Genomic DNA, 22,001 nt, shown 5'->3' on the forward strand with positions numbered 1-22,001 from the left:
GAGAGACCTGGACCACAGCTTTCTCAGCTCACCTCATCATTCCTATGGTTGCTGCCATTCCCAAAGTTCGGGCTCATGCTGCGGTTCCACTCATTGCAAAACCTTCTTCAGACAGATCTGGCCACTCACCCTGACTGACTGAGGAACCTACGGGCTAGATACTCATGCTGAGGCTCAGCTGAAGAGCTTCGGCAAAGCCTGATAAATGTTCCTGCCACTTGGCCAGGGACTAAATTGGCAAAATCTGACTCACTGTGTCAAATTATCCACTGTGAAATGAAGTGCTCATCTGAAAACAAAAAAACCTCAGTTCTTCCACTTGCAAACTCTGGAATACAAATTTCTCAGACCTTAGTCTCTCTGAAGTTAATTATTGGAAACCAGAAAGTTAACTCATTATACTTCCTCTGACAAAGGTTACAAATAACATTGAATAAAAGGGTTAATAATTTTCACTGATGTACTTTCACTTTAGTGTCAATTTGTTTCAAATGGTTTGATAGATTCTGTTTATCATCACAAAAGAAATTAAGTTGTAACTATTATATAACTGATGAAGGGCTTTTGCCCGAAACGTCGATTTCGCTGCTCCTCGGATGCTGCCTGAACTGCTGTGCTCTTCCAGCACCACTAATCCAGAATCTGGTTTCCAGCATCTGCAGTCATTGTTTTTCCCTGTATTATATAACAATGAGCTATTGCCAACTTTCTATGGAACAGCACTCACTGTATATTTTAAAACTATTTTTTGAGATAAACCCAATGATACAGGATATCTTACCTACTATCTCTACTATGTATTCCAAATTACCTTTTCTATAATGGCAGGTATAGCTTCCAAACTGTTTGGTCTAGATGAAAATTTGCTGTAAAGCCGACATGCCTCAACCTGTCAAAAAGAAATAATGAAACCTGTTAAATAGATTTAACAGAAAGACAGAGAACATCTACAATGTTAATAAGCAATGTAATGGCGTGGAGTTTGCCACATGGGAAGGTGGTCACCACTGACATCAAAGACAGTCTCTCTGATAGCACCAGCAATCTATGGAGAAAATGTAACCTCCTCTGGCCATATCTGGAGCTATACAATAGATACTAATGTCTTTCATGTGAACTCCTGTTGTAGAACTGCTGAAATGTTTTCAAACTGTCCAAGGAACCAAGTGCATTAAAGATGTTTCACAAATATCCAACCAGGAAATTCTAAGTGCTATAATCAAATTTTGAAAAAGTTTGCTAAATGAAGATGGGAACATGTACTTAGGGTGTGAAGATGGCAGTTGAAATATCATGAAGGCATATTTTTCATTATCTTTGAAGATTTAGCTTTTTTAAAAAAAAAACTAATAATGAATAAAATGAGACATTTTCTGGGCCAGATTTGTTGTTCAGCAGTAGATCATAAACAGATTTCATTTTCAACGGGGTTTGTAACAGTGAAATGAGAGAGGGCAAAAGGGGGACATTCTCATTACATTGCTATGCTACACACAGAGGCCAATAAATTCAAACAAGAGATTTGAATTCCCAGTGACCAACTTAAGAAATTACATGATAAGATTTCACGTTTTAATATTTTTACTGTACCAACCAACTAAACCTTGTAAATAATCATTAGTCTGAACTGCAGAAAGGACATTGGCTTATTACTTTTTTTAACATGAGCAAACCCCAAGCCACAGCAATGTTTATGTCCCACTCTCTGCATGACAACAGTTCTCACAAGTTCATTCCATCAAGTGTCATGGGTTCTAAGGTCAAGTGGCCAACAAAAAGTGCTATTTCAGTTTTATGGAAAATTCTGAGCTAAGTTTTATTTTCAGCTTCACCACCATCACCCCAACACTGCCATTTCAGGATGAATCTTCCAGGATCCACTAATTGCCTTGGGATGCCCAGGTACAGAGCTGAATTTTATCAAAAAATGGCTAAGTGTCAACTTCAGACAGATTAATAAAGGATTCTTTCCATAAGCTCCATCATGTTAACTCTCACCATTCTCTCCTGTTCACCTTGTCATTGATGCACCGTGCTCTTATAGTGCCACTCTTGCAGTATGGTGAGATCACCAGTTTCGGAAGTGCTAACCACTGCCATGATGTTCTGGGATTTCTGCCATCAAATCATAGAGATGTACAGCATGGAAACAGACCTTTCAGTCCAACTCATCCATGCCAACCAGATATCCTGAATTAATCTAATCCCATTTGCTAGCATTTGGCCCATATCCCGCTAAGCCCTTCCTATTCATAGACCCATTCAGATGCCTTTTAAATGTGATAATTGTACCAGCCTCCACCACTTCCTCTGGCAGCTCATTCCATACATGCACCACCCTCTGCATGAAAAAGAAGCCCCTTAGGTTCCTTTTAAAATCCACCCCCCCTCCACCCTAAATCTATGCCCTCTAATTCTGGAGGCCCCCACCCAGGGAAAAGGCTTTGTCTATTTATCCTATCCTATCCTATCATGGGCAGCACGGTGGCACAGTGGTTAGCACTGCTGCCTCACAGCGCCGGAGACCCGGGTTCAATTCCCACCTCAGGCGACTGACTGTGTGGAGTTTGCACGTTCTCCCCGTGTCTGCGTGGGTTTCCTCCGGGTGCTCCGGTTTCCTCCCACAGTCCAAAGATGTGCAGGTCAGGTGAATTGGCCATGCTAAATTGCCTGTAGTGTTAGGTAAGGGGTAGATGTAGGTGTAGGTGTAGGGGTATGGGTGGGTTACGCTTCGGCGGGGCGGTGTGGACTTGTTGGGCCGAAGGGCCTGTTTCCACACTGTAAGTAATCTAATCTATCCATATCCCTCATGATTTTATAAACCTCTATAAAGTCACCCCTCAGCCTCCAACGCTCCAGGGAAAACAGCCCCAGCCTGTTAAGCCTCTCCCTATAGCTCAAATCTTCCAACCCTGGAAACATCCTTGTAAATCTTTTCTGAACCCTTTCAAGTTTCACAACATCTTTCCAATAGGAAAGAGACAAGAATTGCACACAATATTCCATAAGTGGTCTAACCAATGTCCTGTACACCTGCAACATGGCCTCCCAACTCCTAGACTCAATCCTCTGACCAATAAAGGAAAGCATACCAAACACCTTCTTCACTATCCAGCTACCTGAGACTCCACTTTCAAGGAGCTGTAAACCTGCACTCCAAGGTCTCTTTGTTCAGCAACACTCCCCAGGACCTTACCATCAAATGTATAAATCCTGCCCTGATTTGTCTTTCCAAAATGCAGCACCTCACATTTATCTAAATTAAATTCTGTCTGCCACTCCTCGGCCCATTGACCCATCTGATCAAGATCCCATTGTAATCTGCGATAACCTTCTTCAGTGGCTACTACGATTTTGGTGTCATCCGCAAACTTACTAACTATAGAACATTACAGCGCAGTACAGGCCCTTCGGCCCTCGAACTATACCTCTTATGCTCCCATCTAAATCACTTATATAAATGATGAAAATCAGTGGACCCAGCACCGATCCTTGTGGCACACCACTGGTCACAGGCCCCCACCGCAAAGGATCCTTGCCTTAGCAGGGGAGGACTGTGACTGCTCACATGATGATGCCAAGACCTCCAAGTGATGGCAAACAATTAAGATTCATTACCATGTGCTGTGTTGCTCCCCCATTACCAACACTGTAAATGTATTCTTAACCATTCAAAACCTCTACTCACTTTTCTCCAAAACCTCCTTTCTGTTAACTGCAGGCACCAGCAGCAAACACACTGGGGACATTGTCAAGAATGGACCCTGCCCGAATATCTTCCAGGAAGCGGCCACAGCTCCTCCTCTTGACTGGAGGGTGCAGCAGCAGGAGGAAGGGGGCAGAAATAGTAGTACCAGCAACAGCAAGAACATGACCCTTCCCAACCCCTCACAGGTTGACCAAGACTCCAGGCCGTGGCTTAGGGCTGGGGTGCCAGCATCGCTGACTGAGTATCCCACATACTTTCATGGAAATAGGACTTTCAAATCTGGTCATTTCTCTTCCTTTGTGGCTCTGGTTCTTTTATTTCTCATGCTTTTTGGAAATTCTGATTTGTATCCAAGATGGCACTGGAGAATGATGACTTTGTACACTTTTCGCTGTACTGCTGCATTCCTATACTTGAGTACACATGACAATAAAATCTAATTTTAATTCTAATTCCACTTTGAAGAGGGAAGGCATTCTGGACATCGGCTTAAAAACCGGTTGGAAAATTGGACTTTTCTCCCTGACATCAAAAACCTAAATTTTCTGATCTCACCAGATTTTATCAATTGAATCACCATCATCCATATCATTCAGGGACTTGGAAGCTTCTACCTTCTGTGTGATTTTCGACATCCTGCATGGTAGTTTGCAGAGGATTAGCAGTCTTATCCTCCACTACTAGGTGCAGTCTTTGCCACCCTCTTCCTAATGAAGGGCTTATGCCTGAAACATTGATTATCCTGCTCCTCGGATGCTGCCTGACTTGCTATGCTTTTCCAGCACGACACTTTCAACCCTGACATCTCCCTCACTCTCTTTTTGTTGATGGCCTGGAGACTGAAAGTCTATCCATAGTCAGCACAGCTGCCCTTGCCTTTGGTTCCTGGTGAAATATTTGACAGTGTATGTTTCAACCTGAACCTCCTTGTTCCCATAGTAACCAAACCACCCAGGAATAGATCACATAATTTCCTTCGCTGTTCCGCTTTACCTGCTATTAAAGAGACAGTTCAAAACACAACCATCTTATGAGACACGGTATTCACAAAAAAAAGTCAATTGATTTCAATGACTGGATGCTTTGGAAAAGGTGTCCACAGCACAGCCAATACCAAAACAACCAGTGCACAGCTCAACTTCAGGGCCTTCATGTTAATCTGCACTCCTACTAAATTCTGAAGTTGCAGTCAGTATCAGAGGGGTAATGATAGTGAACACTGACTGCTCAACTTTCCTTCCACATTAGGTATACCAACCATACAGAAGCTTTGACTGTCAAAACTTGAACATCTATCTCACTGCCTTCTAAGGAGTATGAATTTTGTAAAGAAAATTGCAGAATCCCAACCATTTAGTAATTAATAGGGAAGAAAATCCTACGAGCCATAGTACTTGAACAGTATCAAAAGCACATGTTTTTGCACCATCGCAGCAGGCTGTGATAGCAGACAGTATATAGTATACCAGCAAACTCACTGAGATAAACACAGGAGGAGAGGAAAGGTAAACATTTGCAGAAGTATATGGAATTTTTTAATGGATTAATCGGCAGGATTATTTTAGGGGGGATATAGTTACTGCCCAGAGAAATAAAGAGAGTTAATATCAACAGGCTGCTCTTTTTTCTCAAAAGCAATACCACTTACACGTCTTCATTGTCTCGAATGCCAACCATATCCAATGCTGCTTGAACCTGTTTTAATGTGTTTCTCTGACTGTTCTTCTTTTGATAATACATAAAAGAAATTTCTGTTGCCATTATAACTGACCTATGAGTCCAAAACCCAAGGAAAACAATTTTATAAATAACCATGAGGTCAACAACTACAAAGCTTCACAACTACTAGGTGGTGAGGAGAGCTGGTAGCTCATTTGGCTGGACAGTGGATATACAATGCAAAGTGGCACCAACAGCATGGGTTCAATTCTCATACCAGCTGAGGTTACTATGAAGCACTCTCCTTCTTATGCTCTACCCTCACGTGAGGTGATAAACCTCCAGTAGTTGTCTCTCTCTCTCATGAGAAAGAGATGGTCTGGTACAACAACTTTATCTTTGTATCAAGTAGATCATAATATCTCAAGTCAAAATGGATTGAAAAACCTCTTACAACCTGGATTTTCTACTATATTTGATTTTTATTTCCTTGCTACATCTGATACATCTGAAGGCAGCACTTACATAATAATGTTTAGAATCAACCATAGCATTAGCTTCGGTTTTGAATAGTCAGACAACACGTACTTCCTCTCTAATGCCACAAGGTGACACCAAAGGGCTTGTATATCTACTGATTTTAGTCCTGCAACTTCTGCTCATATGTTTATATTGTTGGCTAGTTTTTGTATTGATCTTTTCGAATGTTCCCTTCCTACAGCTACAAGGAGAAATACAAAGACCGTTCATCACGTTTGCACTCCTCTCTGAAGGGGTTTTAGATTTGATCGAGAATATAATGGACTAACAACCTCTGGTCAATGGGCTTTAACATGCTTGAATTTTACTTGCAGCTTGAGGGACAGAAGAGTGAACTGAAGTAAATTACTTTAAACTTAAATAAGGACATGAAAACCCAGGTAGCTAGAGATTTAGATTTAGGGATGGGTCAATAGCGAGTACATACCTAATAGTTACATTCCATGGAAAAATAAAAATTCCAAGGGGAGGCCATACGAAATGTGGTTAACTAAGAAAGTTAATACTAGTATCAAACTTAAAGAGAAAGCATATAATTATGCAAAAATTGACAGCAGGTCAGAAAATTGGACAGATTATTTAAAAAATGAGCAAAGAATGATCAAAAGATTAATGACACCGAGTTATTAAGAGAGTTTAAAAATCTGTGCCAAAGAAATCTATCCACACATACAAATACAGACAGTAATTAAGATCTCTTCCTTCAGAATTTCACTAATTTTTATTAAATTTTAAAAATATAAACCGTAAGTATTAAGTTAGCTTGCAGCATTTTTTGAGAGCAGAAAGATTATGCTATTGTCTGGGTCTGTAGATTGTGAAGGAGCACAGATGGCCTTTAGTGGAGTGATGTGCTCTTCCAGTCAGACGTGGGAGTTGAGGAAGAATTTCCATGTTACTGACGGATTATATCTGCAGGAAGGGACTTTGGTTGTAAATCCTATTAAATCGCATGGATTAGTTGGAGCGACAGTTAGAGGGAATCAGGAATTTACAGGAGCTAGAGGGTGTGATGGATGGCAGTTATAGAATGGAGAAAAGCTGCAGATACAGTCAGGTAGATGGGTTAACTCCAGGAAAGGTAGGAAGGGTAGGAACATAGTGCAAGAGTCTTCTGTGGCTATCCCCATTTCAAACAAGTATGCTGTCCTGGAAAATGTAGGGGGTGATGGACTCTCAGGGGAATGTAGCATGAACAGCCAAGTTTCTGGTATCGAGACAGGCTCTAATGTAATGAGGGGTACGCCGGGTTCCAAGTGATCGATTGTGATAGGGGACTCTCTAGTCAGAGGCACAGACAGACATTTCTGCGGCTGGCAGCAAAAAATCAGAATGGTGTGTTACTTCCCTGGTAAAAACAATGACTGCAGATGCTGGAAACCAGATTCTGGATTAGTGGTGCTGGAGGAGCACAGCAGTTCAGGCAGCATCCAAGTAGCTTCGAAATCGACATTTCGGGCAAAAGCCCTTCATCACTTCCCTGGTGCCAGGATCAAGGACACCTCGAAGAGGGTGCAAAATGTTCTCAAAGGTGAGAGGGACCAGCAGGAGGTTTTTGTACACATTGGAACTAAAGACATAGGAAGGGAAAAGGGTGAGATTCTGATGGGAGAAGAAAGAAATTTAGACTGGAATTTAAAATGTAGTTCCTCAAGGATAGTAATATCTGGATTATGACTGGTGCTACGAGCTAATGAGGGTAGGAATAGGAGGATTGAGCAGATGAATGCTTGGCTGAGGAGCTGGTGCAGAGGAGAAGGGTTCACATTTTGGATCACTGGTATCTCTTCTGGGGTAGAAGTGACCTGTACAAGAAGGACAGATTGCATCTCAACTGGTAAGGGACAAATATACTGGAAGGCAGATTTGCTAGAACTGCTCGGGAGGATTTAAACTAGTAAGGTGGCTGGATGGGACCGAGTGAAATACTGAAGAAAGAGATAAATCTGAAACTGGCACAGTTTGGAAAAGAAACCAAGGCAAACAGTCAGGGCAGGCAGGAACAAGGTAGAGAACGAGATAGTGCTGATAAGTTAAACTGCATTTATTTCAATGCAAGGGGTCTAACAGGGAAGGCTGGTGAATTCAGAACATGCTTAGGAACATGGGACTGGGATATCATAGCAATTATAGAACCACAGCTCAGTGATGGACAAGACTGACAGCTAAGTGTTCCAGGATGCAGATGCTACAGGAAGGATAGAAAGGGGGGCAAGAGAGAAGGGGGAGTGGTGTTTTTGAAAAGGGATAACATTACTGCTGTACTGAGGGATGATATTCCTGGGAATACATCCAGGGAAATTATTTGGGTGGAACTAAGAAATAAGAAAAGGATGATCACCCTATTAGGATTATATTATAGACTCCGCCCCCACCCCGGGTTGATAGTCAGCAGAAAATTGGGGAACAAATTTCCATGGAGATTTCAGTTATCTGTAAGAATAATAGGGTAATTATGGTAAGGGATTTTAAATTTCTAAACATAGGTGGCACTGCCATAGTGTTAAGGGTTTTGTTAAGTTTGTCCAAGGAAATTTTCTGATTCCGTATGTGGATGAACCTACTAGAGAAGGTGCAAAGCCTGACCTACTTTTTGGAAATAAGGCAGGGCCGATGACTGAGGTGTCAGTGGAAAAGCACTTTGAGGCCAGCAACTAGAATTCTATTAGATTGTAAACAGTGATGGAAAAGGATAGACTAGATCTAAAAGTTGATGTTCTAAATTAGAGGAAGGCTAATTTTGGCGATATTAGGCAAGAACTTTCAAAAGTTAATTAGTGGCAGATGTTCGCATGTAAAGGGATGGCTGGAAGATGGGAAGCCTTCAAAAATGAAATAACAAGAGTCCAGAAACAGTATATTCCTGTCAGGGTGAAAGGAAAGGCTGGTAGGTATAGGGAATGCTGGATGACGAAGGAAATTGAGGCTTTGGTTGACAAAAGGAAGGAAGCACATGTCAGGTTTAGACAGCAGAGATCAAGTGAAACGATACAAAATTATAAAGGCAGGAGGAGTATACTTAAGGGGGAAAATCAGGAGGGCAAATGGACAGTGGATAGCTTTGGCAAATAGGGTTAAGGACAATCCAGGGCAATTCTAGAAATACATTAAGGACAAAAGGGCAACTAGGAAGAGAATAGGCCCCTTCAAAGATCAGCAAGGCAGCCTACGCATGGAACTGTAGGAGATTGGAGGGATACTAAACAAATATTTTGTATCAGTGTTTACTGTGGAGAAGGACATGGAAGATACAGAATGTGGGGAAATAGATGGTGACATCTTGAAAATGTCCATATTTCAGAAGAGGTGGTGCTGGATGTCTTAAGGTGCATACAAGTGAGTAAATCCCCAGGACCTGATCAGGTGTACCCTAGAACTTTGTGGGAGGCTAGGGAAGTGATTGCTGGGCCAGTTGCTGAGATATTTGTACCATCGATAGTCACACGTCAGGTGCCAGAAGACTGGAGGTTGGCTAACTTAGTGCTACCATTTAAGAAAGGCGGTAAAGAAAAGCCAGAGAACTATAGACCAGTGAGTCTGACATCAGTTTTGGGCAAGTAGTTGGAGGGGATCCTGAGGGACAGGATTTACGTGTATTTGGAAAGGCAAGGACTGATTCGGGATAGTCAACATGGCTTTGTGCGGGGAAATCATGTCTCACGAACTTGATTGAGTTTTTTGAAGAAGTAACAAAGGGGATTAATGAGGGCAAAGCAGTGGACATGATCTATCTGGACTTCAGGAAGGCATTCAAAAAGGTTCTTCTTGATAGACTAGTTAGCAAGGTCAGATCTCATGGAATGCAGTGAAAACTAGCCATTTGGATACAGAACTGGCTTGAAGGTAGAAAATAGAAGATGGTGGTGGAGAGTTGCCTTTCAGACAGGAGGCCTGTGACCAGTGGAGTGCCACAAGGATCGGTGCTGGATCCACTGCTTTTCATCATTTATGTAAATGATTTGGATGTGAGCATAAGAGGTATAGTTAGAATGTTTGCACATGACACCAAAATCGGAGGTGTAGTGGACAGCAAAGAAAGTTATCTCAGAGTACAACGGGATCTTGATCAGATGGGCCAATGGGCTGAGGAGTGGCAGATGGAGTTTAATTGAGATAAATGTGAAGTGCTGCATTTTTAAAAGGCAAGTCAGGGCAGGAGTTATACATTTAGTGGTAAGATCCTGGGGAGTGGTGCTGAACAAAGAGACCTTGGAGTACAGGTTCACAGTTCCTTGAAAGTAGAATTGTAGGTAGATAGGATAGTGAAGAAGGCATTTGGTATGCTTTCCTTCATTGGTCATAGCATTGAGTATAGGAGTTGGGAAGTCATGTTGCAGCTGTACAGGACATTGGTTAAGCCACTTTTGGAATATTGTGTACAATTCTGGTCTCCCTCCTATCAGAAGAATGTTGTGAAACTTAAAGGGTTCAGAAAAGATTTACAGGGATGTTGCCAGAGTTGGAGGATTTGAGCTTTCGGGAGAGGCTAATTAGGCTGGGGCTGTTTTCCCTGGAGCGTCGATTGCTGAGGGGTGATCTTACAGAGGTTTATAAAATCATGAAGGGCATGGATATGGTATGGGAGAGTGGGAGCCTGGTGTGGGAGAGTCCAGAACAAGGGGGCTTAGGATTAGGGTGACAGTGGAAAATTTTAAAAGGGACCTAAGGGGTAACATTTTCACACAGAGAGTGGTGCGTGGATGAAATGAGCTGCCAGAGGAAGTGATGGAAGCTGGTACAATTACAACATTTAAAAGGCATCTGGGTGGGTATTGAATAGGAAGGGTTTAGAGGAATATGGACCAAATGCTGGCAAAAGGGATGAGATGAGGTTACGATATCTGGTCGGCATAGACGAGTTGGACCAAATGGTCTGTTTCCGTGTTGCACATCTCTACGACTCTATGACTCTAAGTGAGAATTATCCAGTAGAAATTGAGTCTGTAATGGAAAATAAGGGGATGGCAAATGAGTTGAACAAATATTTGCATGTATCTTTACTTTCGAGGAAATAAGTATCACCTTAGATCCAGCTGAAAAATAGAAATGGAAGTGAGAGAGGAAATCAAGAAAATTACAATTACCAGGGAAGTTGTACTGAGTAAATTGTTGGAGCTGCAAGCTGACAAGTCCCTCGGCCCTGATGGAATTCACAAGAAAGTGTCTTAAAAGAAGTGAACAGTTGATTACCTCAGTTGGCAGGATGGCTGGTTTGTGATGCAGACTGATGCCAATAGTGTGGGTTCAGTTCCCATATTGGCTGAGGTCACCAATGAAGACCATCCTAAATAGGGACAGGCATAGGCAGTTAGGCCCCTTGAGCCTGATTCACAACTCAGTAGAATCATAGCTGATTCAACATTCCTCATATCCACTTTCCTGCGTTGCCCTTGTTATCTATGATCCCCCAACTGATCAAGTATCTATCACAACCTAAAATATACACAAGGACTCTGCCCTCCCCCACCCCCCAAAGGCATTTCAACCTTCTGAGAGAATAAGTTCCTCCTCATCACAGTCTCAAATTAGTTCCACTTTATTCTGAGACTTTGCTGTCTGGTCCTAGAGTCTCCCATGTGGGGAAGAGTCCTCTCAGTATTTACCTTGTTGAGTCCCTTAAGAATCCTATATGTTTGAGTGAGGTCATCTCTCATTTATCTGAACTCCAGTGAGTAAAGTCCCAACCTGTTTAACCTTTGTTCTCCAGCCAATCCATCTATATTGGGGATCATTCTCTTGAACCTTCTCCGAACTGCCTCCAATGAAATAATACCTTTTCTTAAATAAAGGGATCAAAACTGCTAACTGTACTCCAGATGTGGTCTCACCAGCACCTTGTACAAATGCAGAAGTATCCCCTACTCCAATCCCCTGGAAGTAAAGGCCAACATTCCATTAGCCTTCCTGATTACCAGCTACAACTGTTAGCTTTCTGTGTTTCATACCCCCAAGTCCCTTCATGTTGCAGCTTTCTGCAGTTTTTCTCAATTTAAGAAATACTGTTCTTTTGGGCGGCACGGTGGCAGAGTGGTTAGCACTGCTGCCTCACAGCGCCAGAGACCCAGGTTCAATTCCCGCCTCAGGCAACTGTCTGTGTGGAGTTTGCACATTCTCCCCGTGACTAAGTGGGTTTCCTCCGGGTGCTCCGGTTTCCTCCCACAGTCCAAAAATGTGCAGGTGAATTGGCCATGCTAAATTGCCCGTAGTGTTAGGTGAAGGGGTAAATGTAATGGGTCTGGGTGCGTTGCTCTTTGGAGGGTCGGTGTGGACTTGTAGGGCTGAAGGGCCTGTTTCTACACTGTAAGTAATCTAATCTAATCTACTGTTCTCCCTGCCAAAATGAACAAGTTCTCATTTCCCCACATTACACTCAATTGGCCAATTTTTTATCCACTTATTTAAACTATCAAGATCTTTCTGCAAACTGTTTGCATCCCTCCCACAACCTGTCTTTCCCCTGTTTTTATGTCATCTGCAAATTTGGCTGCAGTACATTCACTTCCTTCCTGCAAGTCATTAAAATATAAAGTAAAAACTAGCACTGATCCTTGTGAAACCCTATTAGTCATAGGTCACCAACCTGAAAAAACTCCTCATCCCTACTCACTGGTACCTGCCCATTAGCCAATGCTCGATTCCTGAAGAAGGGCTTATGCCCGAAACATCAATTCTCCTGCTCCTCGGATGCTGCCTGGCCTGCTGTGATTTTCCAGCACCACATTTTTCAACTCTGGTACTCCAGCATCTGCAGATCTCACTTTCTCCTAATGCTCTATCAATGCCAATATACTACCTCCAACACTGTGGGCTGTTATCTTACTGTATCACTAAACTTTCGTGAGATACATTGTCAAGTGCCTTCTGAAAATCTAAATTCAATAAATCTTTTGGTTCCCCTCTATCCATTCTGTCAAGACTTCCTCAAAAGATTTAATTAAGTTAGACAGATGTGATTTCCCATTCATGAAGCCAAGTTGACTCTGTTTGATTAGATAATATTCCAAATGTTCCCTTGTTACTTCCGTTATAACTAATTCCAACAATAGATACTAGGCTAATCAGCCTATAGTTATCTGCTTTTTTCCTCCCTCTCATTTTCAGCAGGGATATCACATTGGCATTTTTCCAATCCTCTGGTTCATCCTCAGAATCCAAGAATTTTTGGAAAATTACCTTTAATGCATCTACTATCTCTTTAGCTACCTCTTTTGGAATGGGGAGGTGCAAGCCTTCAGGGCCAGAGATCCTATCTGTTTTTACTCTGAATAGTTTATCTAAATATTATTTCTCTAGTGATGGCAGTTATTTCCTCCTCCATATTCTTTAATATTAATGGGATGTTCAAAGTATTTTCTACTGTAACGACTGATGCAAATATCTGTTTATCTTCTCTGTCATTGGATTGTTCCCCATAACCACCACCCTTTCACTTTTTAAGTCTCCTATGTACACTTTGACGTCTCTCTTTCTTTTTGTATATTTAAAGAAGCCCTTACTGTCAGTTTTCATATTTCTCATTAGTTTGTCTTCACAGAATATTTTCTGTATCACTATTATCTTTTTAGTTCCTCCTTTACTAGATTCTGAACTTATTGCAGACTTCGGGACTATCACTGATTTTTTGCCTCCATAAATGCTTTTCCTTCAACTTACCATTCTTCTTAACTCCCTTGGTTAGCCATGGCTTGTTTATCCCTATCTTAGGATCTTTTGCTCTCACTGGGATGAATTTGCGCTGAGTGTCATGAAGTACCTCCTTAACTGTCTGCCATTGCTTGCTTCCTGTCCTTCCTGCCAATCTATCCACACAGTTCACTTTAGCTAACCCTAGCATCATTTCATTGCAGTTCCCTTTATTTAAGTTAGACATAATTGTTTCTGACCCAAGTTTCTTATACTCAAGCTGAATATTGAGTTCGACCATATTATGAGCACTCCTTCTTAAGAAATCCTTTACTCAGAAGTCATTCATTAAACCTGCCTCATTACCTATTACCAGATCTAAGACAGCCTGCACCCTGGTCAGTTCTAGGAAAGGATCCTTAATTAACTCTATAAATTTATTGTTGTAGGTGCTCTTTCCAATTTAATGAATCCAATCAATATGAAGATTAAAGTCAACGATAATTATTGCCCTTTTTTAATACATGTTTCTATTCTTTGCTGATTTATAGCGTTTCCTACAGAGTGGCTACTCTTTGGAGTCTGTAATGTCTTCGTTCCCTTGCATTTTTTTTTACCTCTTCCCAAATAGTCCCCACATCATCTGAGCCTAGATTATCTCTCACAGTTGTCCTCATTCCATCTATTATTAACAATTCTATAGAACATAGAACATAACAGTGCACTACAGACCCTTCAGCCTTTGATGTTGCACCGACCTGACGCCCATCTAACCTAGACCATTCCATTTTCATCCATATGTTTATCCAATGACCATTTATATGTCTTTAAAGTTGGCAAGTCTACTACTATTTCAGGCAGACCATTCTACACCACTACTACTCTGAGTAAAGAAACTACCTCTACCAATAAAAGTTAACACACTGTATGCCTTCTTAACAAAACTATCAACCGGGTGGCAACTTTCAGGGATCTACATACATGGACACCAAGATCTCTCTGCTCATCTGCATTGCCAAGAATCTTACCATTAGCCCAGTACTCTTTATTCCTGTTACTCCTTCCAAAGTGAATCACCTCACAGTTTCCTGCATTAAACTCCATTTGCCACCTCTCAGCACAGCTCTGCAGCTTATCTATGTCCCTCTGTAACCTGCAACATCCTTCGGCACTGTCCACAATTCTACACCACCACCAGTTCCAACCCTCCAGTCTTTCTGAAGGTCAAATATCTCTGAATGTTATGTGCCTAGTTCTGATCTCCTTGTAACCACGTTTCCATAATGGCTATGAGATCATATCCATTTACCTCAACTTGTGCTGTTGGTTCACCTACATTAACCCGAACGCTTCGTCCATTAAGATACAAAGCTTTTAAGTTTGTTTCTATTTGTTTCTATTTTCAAATTTTCTGACACTTTTACAGTTCCTTAATGTAAATATGACATTGGAGAAAGTGAGGACTGCAGATGCTGGAGATCAGAGCTGAAAAATGTGTTGCTGGAAAAGCACAGCAGGTCAGGCAGCATCCAAGGAGCAGGAGAATCGACGTTTCGGGCATAAGCCCTTCTTCAGGAAGCACTTTTCCAGCAACACATTTTTCAGCTCTGTAATATGATATTCACAATTACTGTCTGTTCCTTTTATTTTCTGGTACCAATCAGGATGGTCAGGAAGGAGAGATCATACCCAGAGTGAGACACAGCCCGAGTGAGAATATAGTTTGGCGAATTAGGAGGCAGCTTGAGAATTCAGTGCAGATGGGAAGAAGTGTTTTTTGCTCATAGTTCGTACTTTTTTTTAGTCTGGGATAAATTGAAGCCCAGAATAAAGTGCTCAGCACAAAACAAAGACTGAAATCACAGGGAAAGCTTAAGTTCATTGGTTGGTAATGGCTGCTAATTTGGCTATCTCTAACAGGTTACTTGCATATTGAAAGTAAATAGGGGGTAAGAACTTACAGATTACACACAAAAAGACGAGTAGGAAACTTTTATAAATCAAATTCAAAATAAGTAAATAAATTAGGAATGCTGGGTCAGGCAATGTGTTGTAATTGTATGACATGGGAACTGTTGGACCCGACTGTGGTTCATAGTGACCACATCTTTAGCAAGTGAAGGTTACTTGAGGAACTCTGGTTTCAGTGGTGATGAGCTTCAAACACCGCAATACATCAGGAAGGGGGAGACTGACCTGGACGCTGTGTTTCAGGAGGCAGTCACATGCATTCTTGTGTCTCCTCTCTGAAACCCTTGATCTCCTTATCAATTGAGAAATTAACCATCTTAAAAACACTCAAAGACTTGGCCTCCACAGCACTCTGCAGCAATGGGTTCCACAAGATCACCTGAAGAAATTCCTCTTCCTCTCAGTTCTAAGGGTCATCCTTTCACTCTTGGGTCTCAGCCTCTCTGACTAGTGGAATCATCTTCTCCACATCCACTCTATTCAGGCCACTCAGTATTCTGTAACTTCTGATGAGATTCCCACCTGATCCTTCTAAATTCCATTGAGTAGAGAACCAGAATCCTTAACTGTTCCTGACATGACAAGCCATTCATCCTCGGGATAATTTCCCACTTACTGCCATTGTTGTTTCAGCAGCATCCACCTGGGGGTTGACAGGAAGGTGAATCATTGAATTAAAAACTTACCTTAAGCATGAGGGCCCTCCGGGTTGGGTGGGGGGGGGGGGGGGGGGTGGTGGAGCTGATGCACGGTTAATGCTTTAAATACTTACCTCAAAAATAGGTGGAGTGCATGCTGAGCAGCAGTGGACACAGGGCTGCTGAGCAAGTGAAGTTATATATTATGGGTGCTTGCAATACCCAAAACACTACTTAGGTAATGTCTCCCACCCAACCTCCTTCTCTAACCAAGGGAAAAGGTTCTGTGCGCCGGATTGGTAAGGTAACTAGTTTTTTTTATACTTTTTTTTCTACAGTCTCTTTGGGAATTTAGAATAGTAGGTATGGTGGTTAGGGCAGTTGAATGTTCCTCCTGCAGAATGTGGGAGGTAAGGGTCACCACTAGTGTCCCTGCTGACTGCATCTGTGGGAAGTGCACCCAACTCCAGCTCCTCGAAAACCGTGTTAGGGAACTGGAACTGGAGCTGGATGAACTTTGGATCATTCAGGAGGTGGAGGGGGTTATTGAGAGAAGCTACCACAAGTTAGTCACACCACAGGTGCAAGAAAGAGGCAGGTAGGGGTTACACTCAGGGGACGGAAGGGGAACCAGCTGGTAGTGCAGGGAACCCCTGTGGCCGTTCCCCTCATTAACAAGCAGACCATTTTGGATACTGTTGGGGAGAATGACTTACCAGGAGTAAGCCATGGGGTACAGGTGTCTGGCACAGAGTCTGTCCCTGTTGCTCAGAAGGGAAGTGGGGAATGGAGCAGAACATTAGGCATTGGGGACACTATAGAGGTAAAAACAATGACTGCAGATGCTGGAAAGCAAATACTGGATTAGTGGTGCTGGAAGAGCACAGCAGTTCAGGCAGCATCCAACGAGCAGCGAAATCGACGTTTCGGGCAAAAGCCCTTATTCCTGATGAAGGGCTTTTGCCCGAAACGTCGATTTCACTGCTCGTTGGATGCTGCCTGAACTGCTGTGCTCTTCCAGCACCACTAATCCAGTACTGGGGACACCATAGTTAGGGGGACAGATGGGAGGTTCTGCAGGAATGAGAAAAGGTTGGTGTGCTGCCTCCCAGGTGCCAGGGTTCGTGATTTCCTGGAGGACCAGCCCCAAGTTATGGTCCACATGGGCACTAACGACATAGGGAGGAAAAGAGATGGGGATTTGAGGCAGAAATAGAGGGAGCTAGGGTGGAAGATTAGAGCTAGAATGAACAACAGTTGTTATCTCTGGTTTGTTGCCCGTGCCACGTGCTGGTGAGGTCAGGAATAGGGACAGAGAGGAACTGAACACATGGCTACAGGGACGGTACAGGAGGGAGGGTATTGATTACCTGGATAATTGGGGCTCATTCTGAGGTAGGTGGGACCTCTACAAACAGGATGGTCTACACCTGAACCAGGGGGATACCAATATCCTTGGGAGAAAAATTTGCTTATGCTCCTTAAACTAAGGGTTTGAACAAATTCAGCTTCGGGGGATGGGAACCTAAATTATAGTTCCAGTTTCCAGGAGGTTGAGAATAGTGAGGTCAGAAATGAGGTTTCAAGGTCGCAAGAGTTGACCGGCAAGCAGGAAGGTAGTTTGGTTTGTATCTACTTCAACATCAGGAGAATCCAGAATAAGGTGGGTCAATTTGCAGCATGGGTTGGTACCTGGGACTTCAATGTTGTTGCCATTTCAGAGACATGGATAGAGCATGGACAGGAATGGTTGTTGCTGGTTCCGGGATTTCGATATTTCAGTAAGAACAGAGAAGACGGTAAAAGAGGGGGAGGTGTCGCATTGTTAGCAAGGACAGTATTACAGTGGCAGAAAGGATATTTGAGGACTGTCTCCTAAGGTAGTACGGGCTGAGATTAGAAACAGGAAAGGAGAGGTCACCCTGTTGGGAGTTTTCTATAGGCCTCCGAATAGTTCCAGAGATAGGGAGGAAAGGATAGCAAAGCTAATTCTGGATAGGTGCAGTAGTTGTTATGGGAGACTTTAACTGCAAAAATTGACTGGAAATACTGTAAATTGAGTACATTAGATGGGTCAGGTTTTGTCCAATTAGTACAGGAGGGTTTTCTGACACAGTATGTAGACAAGCCAACAAGGAGCGAGGCCACATTGGATTTGGTACTGGGTAATGGACCTGGCCAGGTGTTAGATTTGGAAGTAGGTGAGCACTTTGGTGAGAGTGACCATAATTCAATTATGTTTACTTTAGCAATGGAAAGGGATAGATATATACCACAGGGCAAGAGTTATAATTGAGAGAAAGGCAATTATGATGTGATTAGGCAAGATTTAGGATGCATTGGATGGGGAAGGAAACAGCAGGGGATGGACACACTTGAAATGTGAGCTTATTCAAGGAACAGCTACTGCATGTCCTTGGTAAGTATGTACCTGTCAGGCGGGAGGAAATGGTCGAGCGGGGGAAGCCATGGTTTACAAAAGAAGTTGAATCTCTTGTCAAGAGGATGAAGAAGGCTTATGTTAGGATGAAATGTGATGGCTCAGTTAGGGAGCTTGAGAGTTAAAAGTTAGCCTAACGAAAGAGCTAAGAAGAACCAGGAGGGGACCATGTTGGCGGATAGGATCAAGGAAAACCCTAAAATTTTCTATAGGTATATCAGGAATAAAAGAAAGATTAGAGAATGTTAGGGGCAATCAAAGATAGTAGTGGGAAGCTGGGCCTGGAGTCCGAGGAAATAGGGGAAGCGCTAAATGAATATTTTCATATATACTCACACTGGAAAAAGACAATAATGTCAGGGAGAATACTGAAATACAGACTGTTAGACTAGATAGGATTGAGGTCACAAGGATGGCTAGCATGAGGGAACATAGCTTTAAATGGAGGGGTGATAGATTTAGGACAGATGTCAGAAGCAGTTTCTTTATTCAGAGAGTAGGTAGAGGCATGGAATGCCCTGCCTGCAACAGTAGACTCGTCATTTTAAGGGCATTTAAATGGTCATTGGATAAACATATGGATGAAAATGGAATAGTGCAGGATAGATAGGCCTCAGATTGGATCCACAGGTCGGCACAACATCAAGGGCCGAAAGCTACGTTCTATATTCTATGATTCTTGTCAACTTCCTCTGAAGCCCCCCCCAATGCCAGCACATTCTTTCTTAAGCAGTGAGCCCAAACATTCTCACACTATTCCAATTGCAGTCTGACCAGAGCTTTTTACAGCCTGAGCAGTACATCTCAGGCAATAGAGAAGACATGTGAGAAAGGTACTCTTATAACAATCAGGGAGGCTTCAATGAGTAGGTGGTCTGGGAATGTCAGGTTGGTCACAAATCCCAAGCAAAAGAATCTGTGGAATGTTTGAGATGGTTTTATGGTGCAGCTAACGATAGAGCCCATTTAGGAACAGGAAATTCTGGATCTGGTGATGTGTCACAATGCAGGCTTGATTAGGGAGCTTAAAGTGAAGAAACCCCTAGAGGCCAGTAACCATAATATTATAGAACTCGCCCTGCAGTTTGAGAGGGAAAAACTGGAATCAGATATAACAGTGCTACGGTTGAGTAAAGTTGAGGGAGGAGCTGGCCAGAATTGTTTGGATGAGGCCCTAGGAGGGAAGACATTGGAGCAGCTTTGGTTGGATTTCTGGGGGTAATTCGGCAGGCACAGCAGAAACTCATCCCAAGGAAGAAATGTAAGAAGGAGAGGAGGGTGCAAACATGGAGGACAAGGGAAAGTCAGGGACAGCATAAATGCCCAGTACTAGTGCCAATCACCCATGAATTCAAACCCATTCCTCCCACACCAAACTTTAAGCCATGCGTTTACCTCTTTAATCTTGTTGACCCTGTGCCAATACACTTGTTGCTCAGGTAGTAATCAGAAGATTATTACCCTTTTGGCTCAGTTTCTTAATATAGACCCTAACTGCTCACATGCCGTCAAGTTAAATTCACCACCATTCATCTCTCTCGAATAAGAGAGCAACCCAATAAGGTCATGATGACTTTACCTTTACCTGTTGTAATTTACCAAAATTTCCTAGAGTCAGGAGAAGTTCCATTAGACTGGAAAAAAATGAATGCGATTCAATAGACGAAAGTAGGGAAGGCATAATTCAAGTGATGCAGGGCACTGGTGTCCAACAAGGAGGAGCAAGCAGCAAGCTGACAACACTCTGATTTCCATTTTGAAATTTGTGGTTATCGAGTTTGCTTGGTGCATTTGGTAAGATGGAAGCTCAATAGTAGTGAGGTGAGTTGGGTGTTAACAAGGTTTTTAACAAACATTAATTTCTTATAATTAGCAACATGCTACTGCACAGCAAAAACCTCATCACAAGCAAATGCATTACAGGTGACACGAAGGGCTGCTGTGGTGCAGTGGTATTGTCCCTACATTTGAGTCAGGAGGCCTGGGTTCCAGTCCTGCCTACTCCAGAGGTGTGTCAGAACAGGCTGAATAAAAATATCTAAAAGATAGTGTGAGATGCTCCTGACATTCAAATGCCAGATTTCTCATTCAATCCTACCACAAATCTTGCTATAGTCCACATCACTCAGACCCCTACATAATTCCACCCCAAGTTTTTTTTTCTGGGGGCAGATAAAAAGGAGCTTGTTTTAGGAACTGTCTTTCATTATCTCTTTTATCACATTCAAAAGCAAACAGGTTGTTTAGACAGCCAATTCCAACCTGTTCCTCTCCTCCCTCCTGCTCCTGGAAATATGGCCTAACATATGCCAGCAGATGGCTATTGTATATTGGCTGTGTGCCATAATTTACTATTCCCACAATGATACCACAGTTTTTGTCAGAATGTACCATCCTTAAACACTCACATGGACATTATTTCTCAAGAAAAAGGAATCAATTGGTCCATTTGTTACATTTAAGAAGATTATCAGTTTATGTGCTTTGCAATTAAAGGTAATATCTCCAACTCACACTTTGAACTTCCACTGTTTTCTTTAAAAGAACTATCCAGAAACAATGACCCACCAACATAATCTATTAATTTAAAATAAACTGAATAACAGCAAGTTTACATGATTGGTAATTGATTAAGTGAAAAAAATAATTACAATGAACAACAGGCAAACTCTGCAGCCAAACTGGTATTATTATATCATCATTGTTAGGCTGAATCATTTATTTTCTTTGCATTGCTAAATATTCAGATATTTCTGAGGTGTGCACAGCAGGGCTGGGTGTTGCTAACAATTAAAATCATAAAGCATCCAGCATGTTTTAAAAGTGCCAGAATACAGCAAAATATTGGATCCATTGCCCAATATTTTAAACTAACCTTCTCAGGCAGTATACTTTAAACCTGAAAAATACACTGAGTTCCAGGAGATGGCAATAATGTTAACTTGGTAAAGCTTTCACTCATTCACTACAATAACTGCATCCAAACAGATGGCAGCATCACCAATTTCAAACAGATGCACATCTTTTAAATACAAATAATAATAATTTTAATGAGTTTTGAGTCCAACAAACCTGTGGAAATTCCTGAAATGCACCCATTGTTTCCTGATTTCGGTCAGAGGATCCTGCAAGGACAACTAAAGGCCTGAAAAAAGAGCATTGTTTTTATTCAACGGTTTTTCATACAGTGGACTTCATTCTTTGACAATCATAATGTTCTCGAAATTTGATATTTAACAACCTTAGAGCACTCGGCAGGAATACATCAATCACCTCAACTTCACATGTAATTTCTTCAAATTAAAATACCATTATCCAAAACTTGGTGTAGCTGAAGCCTGATAGAACAATTATGCAGCAGGTAATGAGAACAAGTGCTCTTAAGCTAAATTATTGAGCCACGATATTACTGCACCAATGT

General features: G+C 42.1%; 1 protein-coding gene across 4 annotated transcripts in view; it reads right to left on the minus strand.

Moving 5' to 3' along the window:
- Positions 1-22,001, minus strand: part of hacl1 (2-hydroxyacyl-CoA lyase 1) — a 101,508-nt gene that overhangs the window by 73,507 nt on the left and 6,000 nt on the right. For all 4 annotated transcript variants that reach the window (XM_072575695.1, XM_072575696.1, XM_072575694.1 and 1 more), the window contains exons 5-6: positions 21,653-21,725; positions 812-889 (exon numbers count right to left, since the gene is read on the minus strand). In XM_072575695.1, the coding sequence (XP_072431796.1) occupies positions 812-889; positions 21,653-21,725 (151 nt within the window). The remainder of the gene's footprint in view (positions 1-811; positions 890-21,652; positions 21,726-22,001) is intronic.

Source organism: Chiloscyllium punctatum, chromosome 8, assembly GCF_047496795.1.
Source record: "Chiloscyllium punctatum isolate Juve2018m chromosome 8, sChiPun1.3, whole genome shotgun sequence".
In the NCBI taxonomy this organism is placed as follows: domain Eukaryota; kingdom Metazoa; phylum Chordata; class Chondrichthyes; order Orectolobiformes; family Hemiscylliidae; genus Chiloscyllium; species Chiloscyllium punctatum.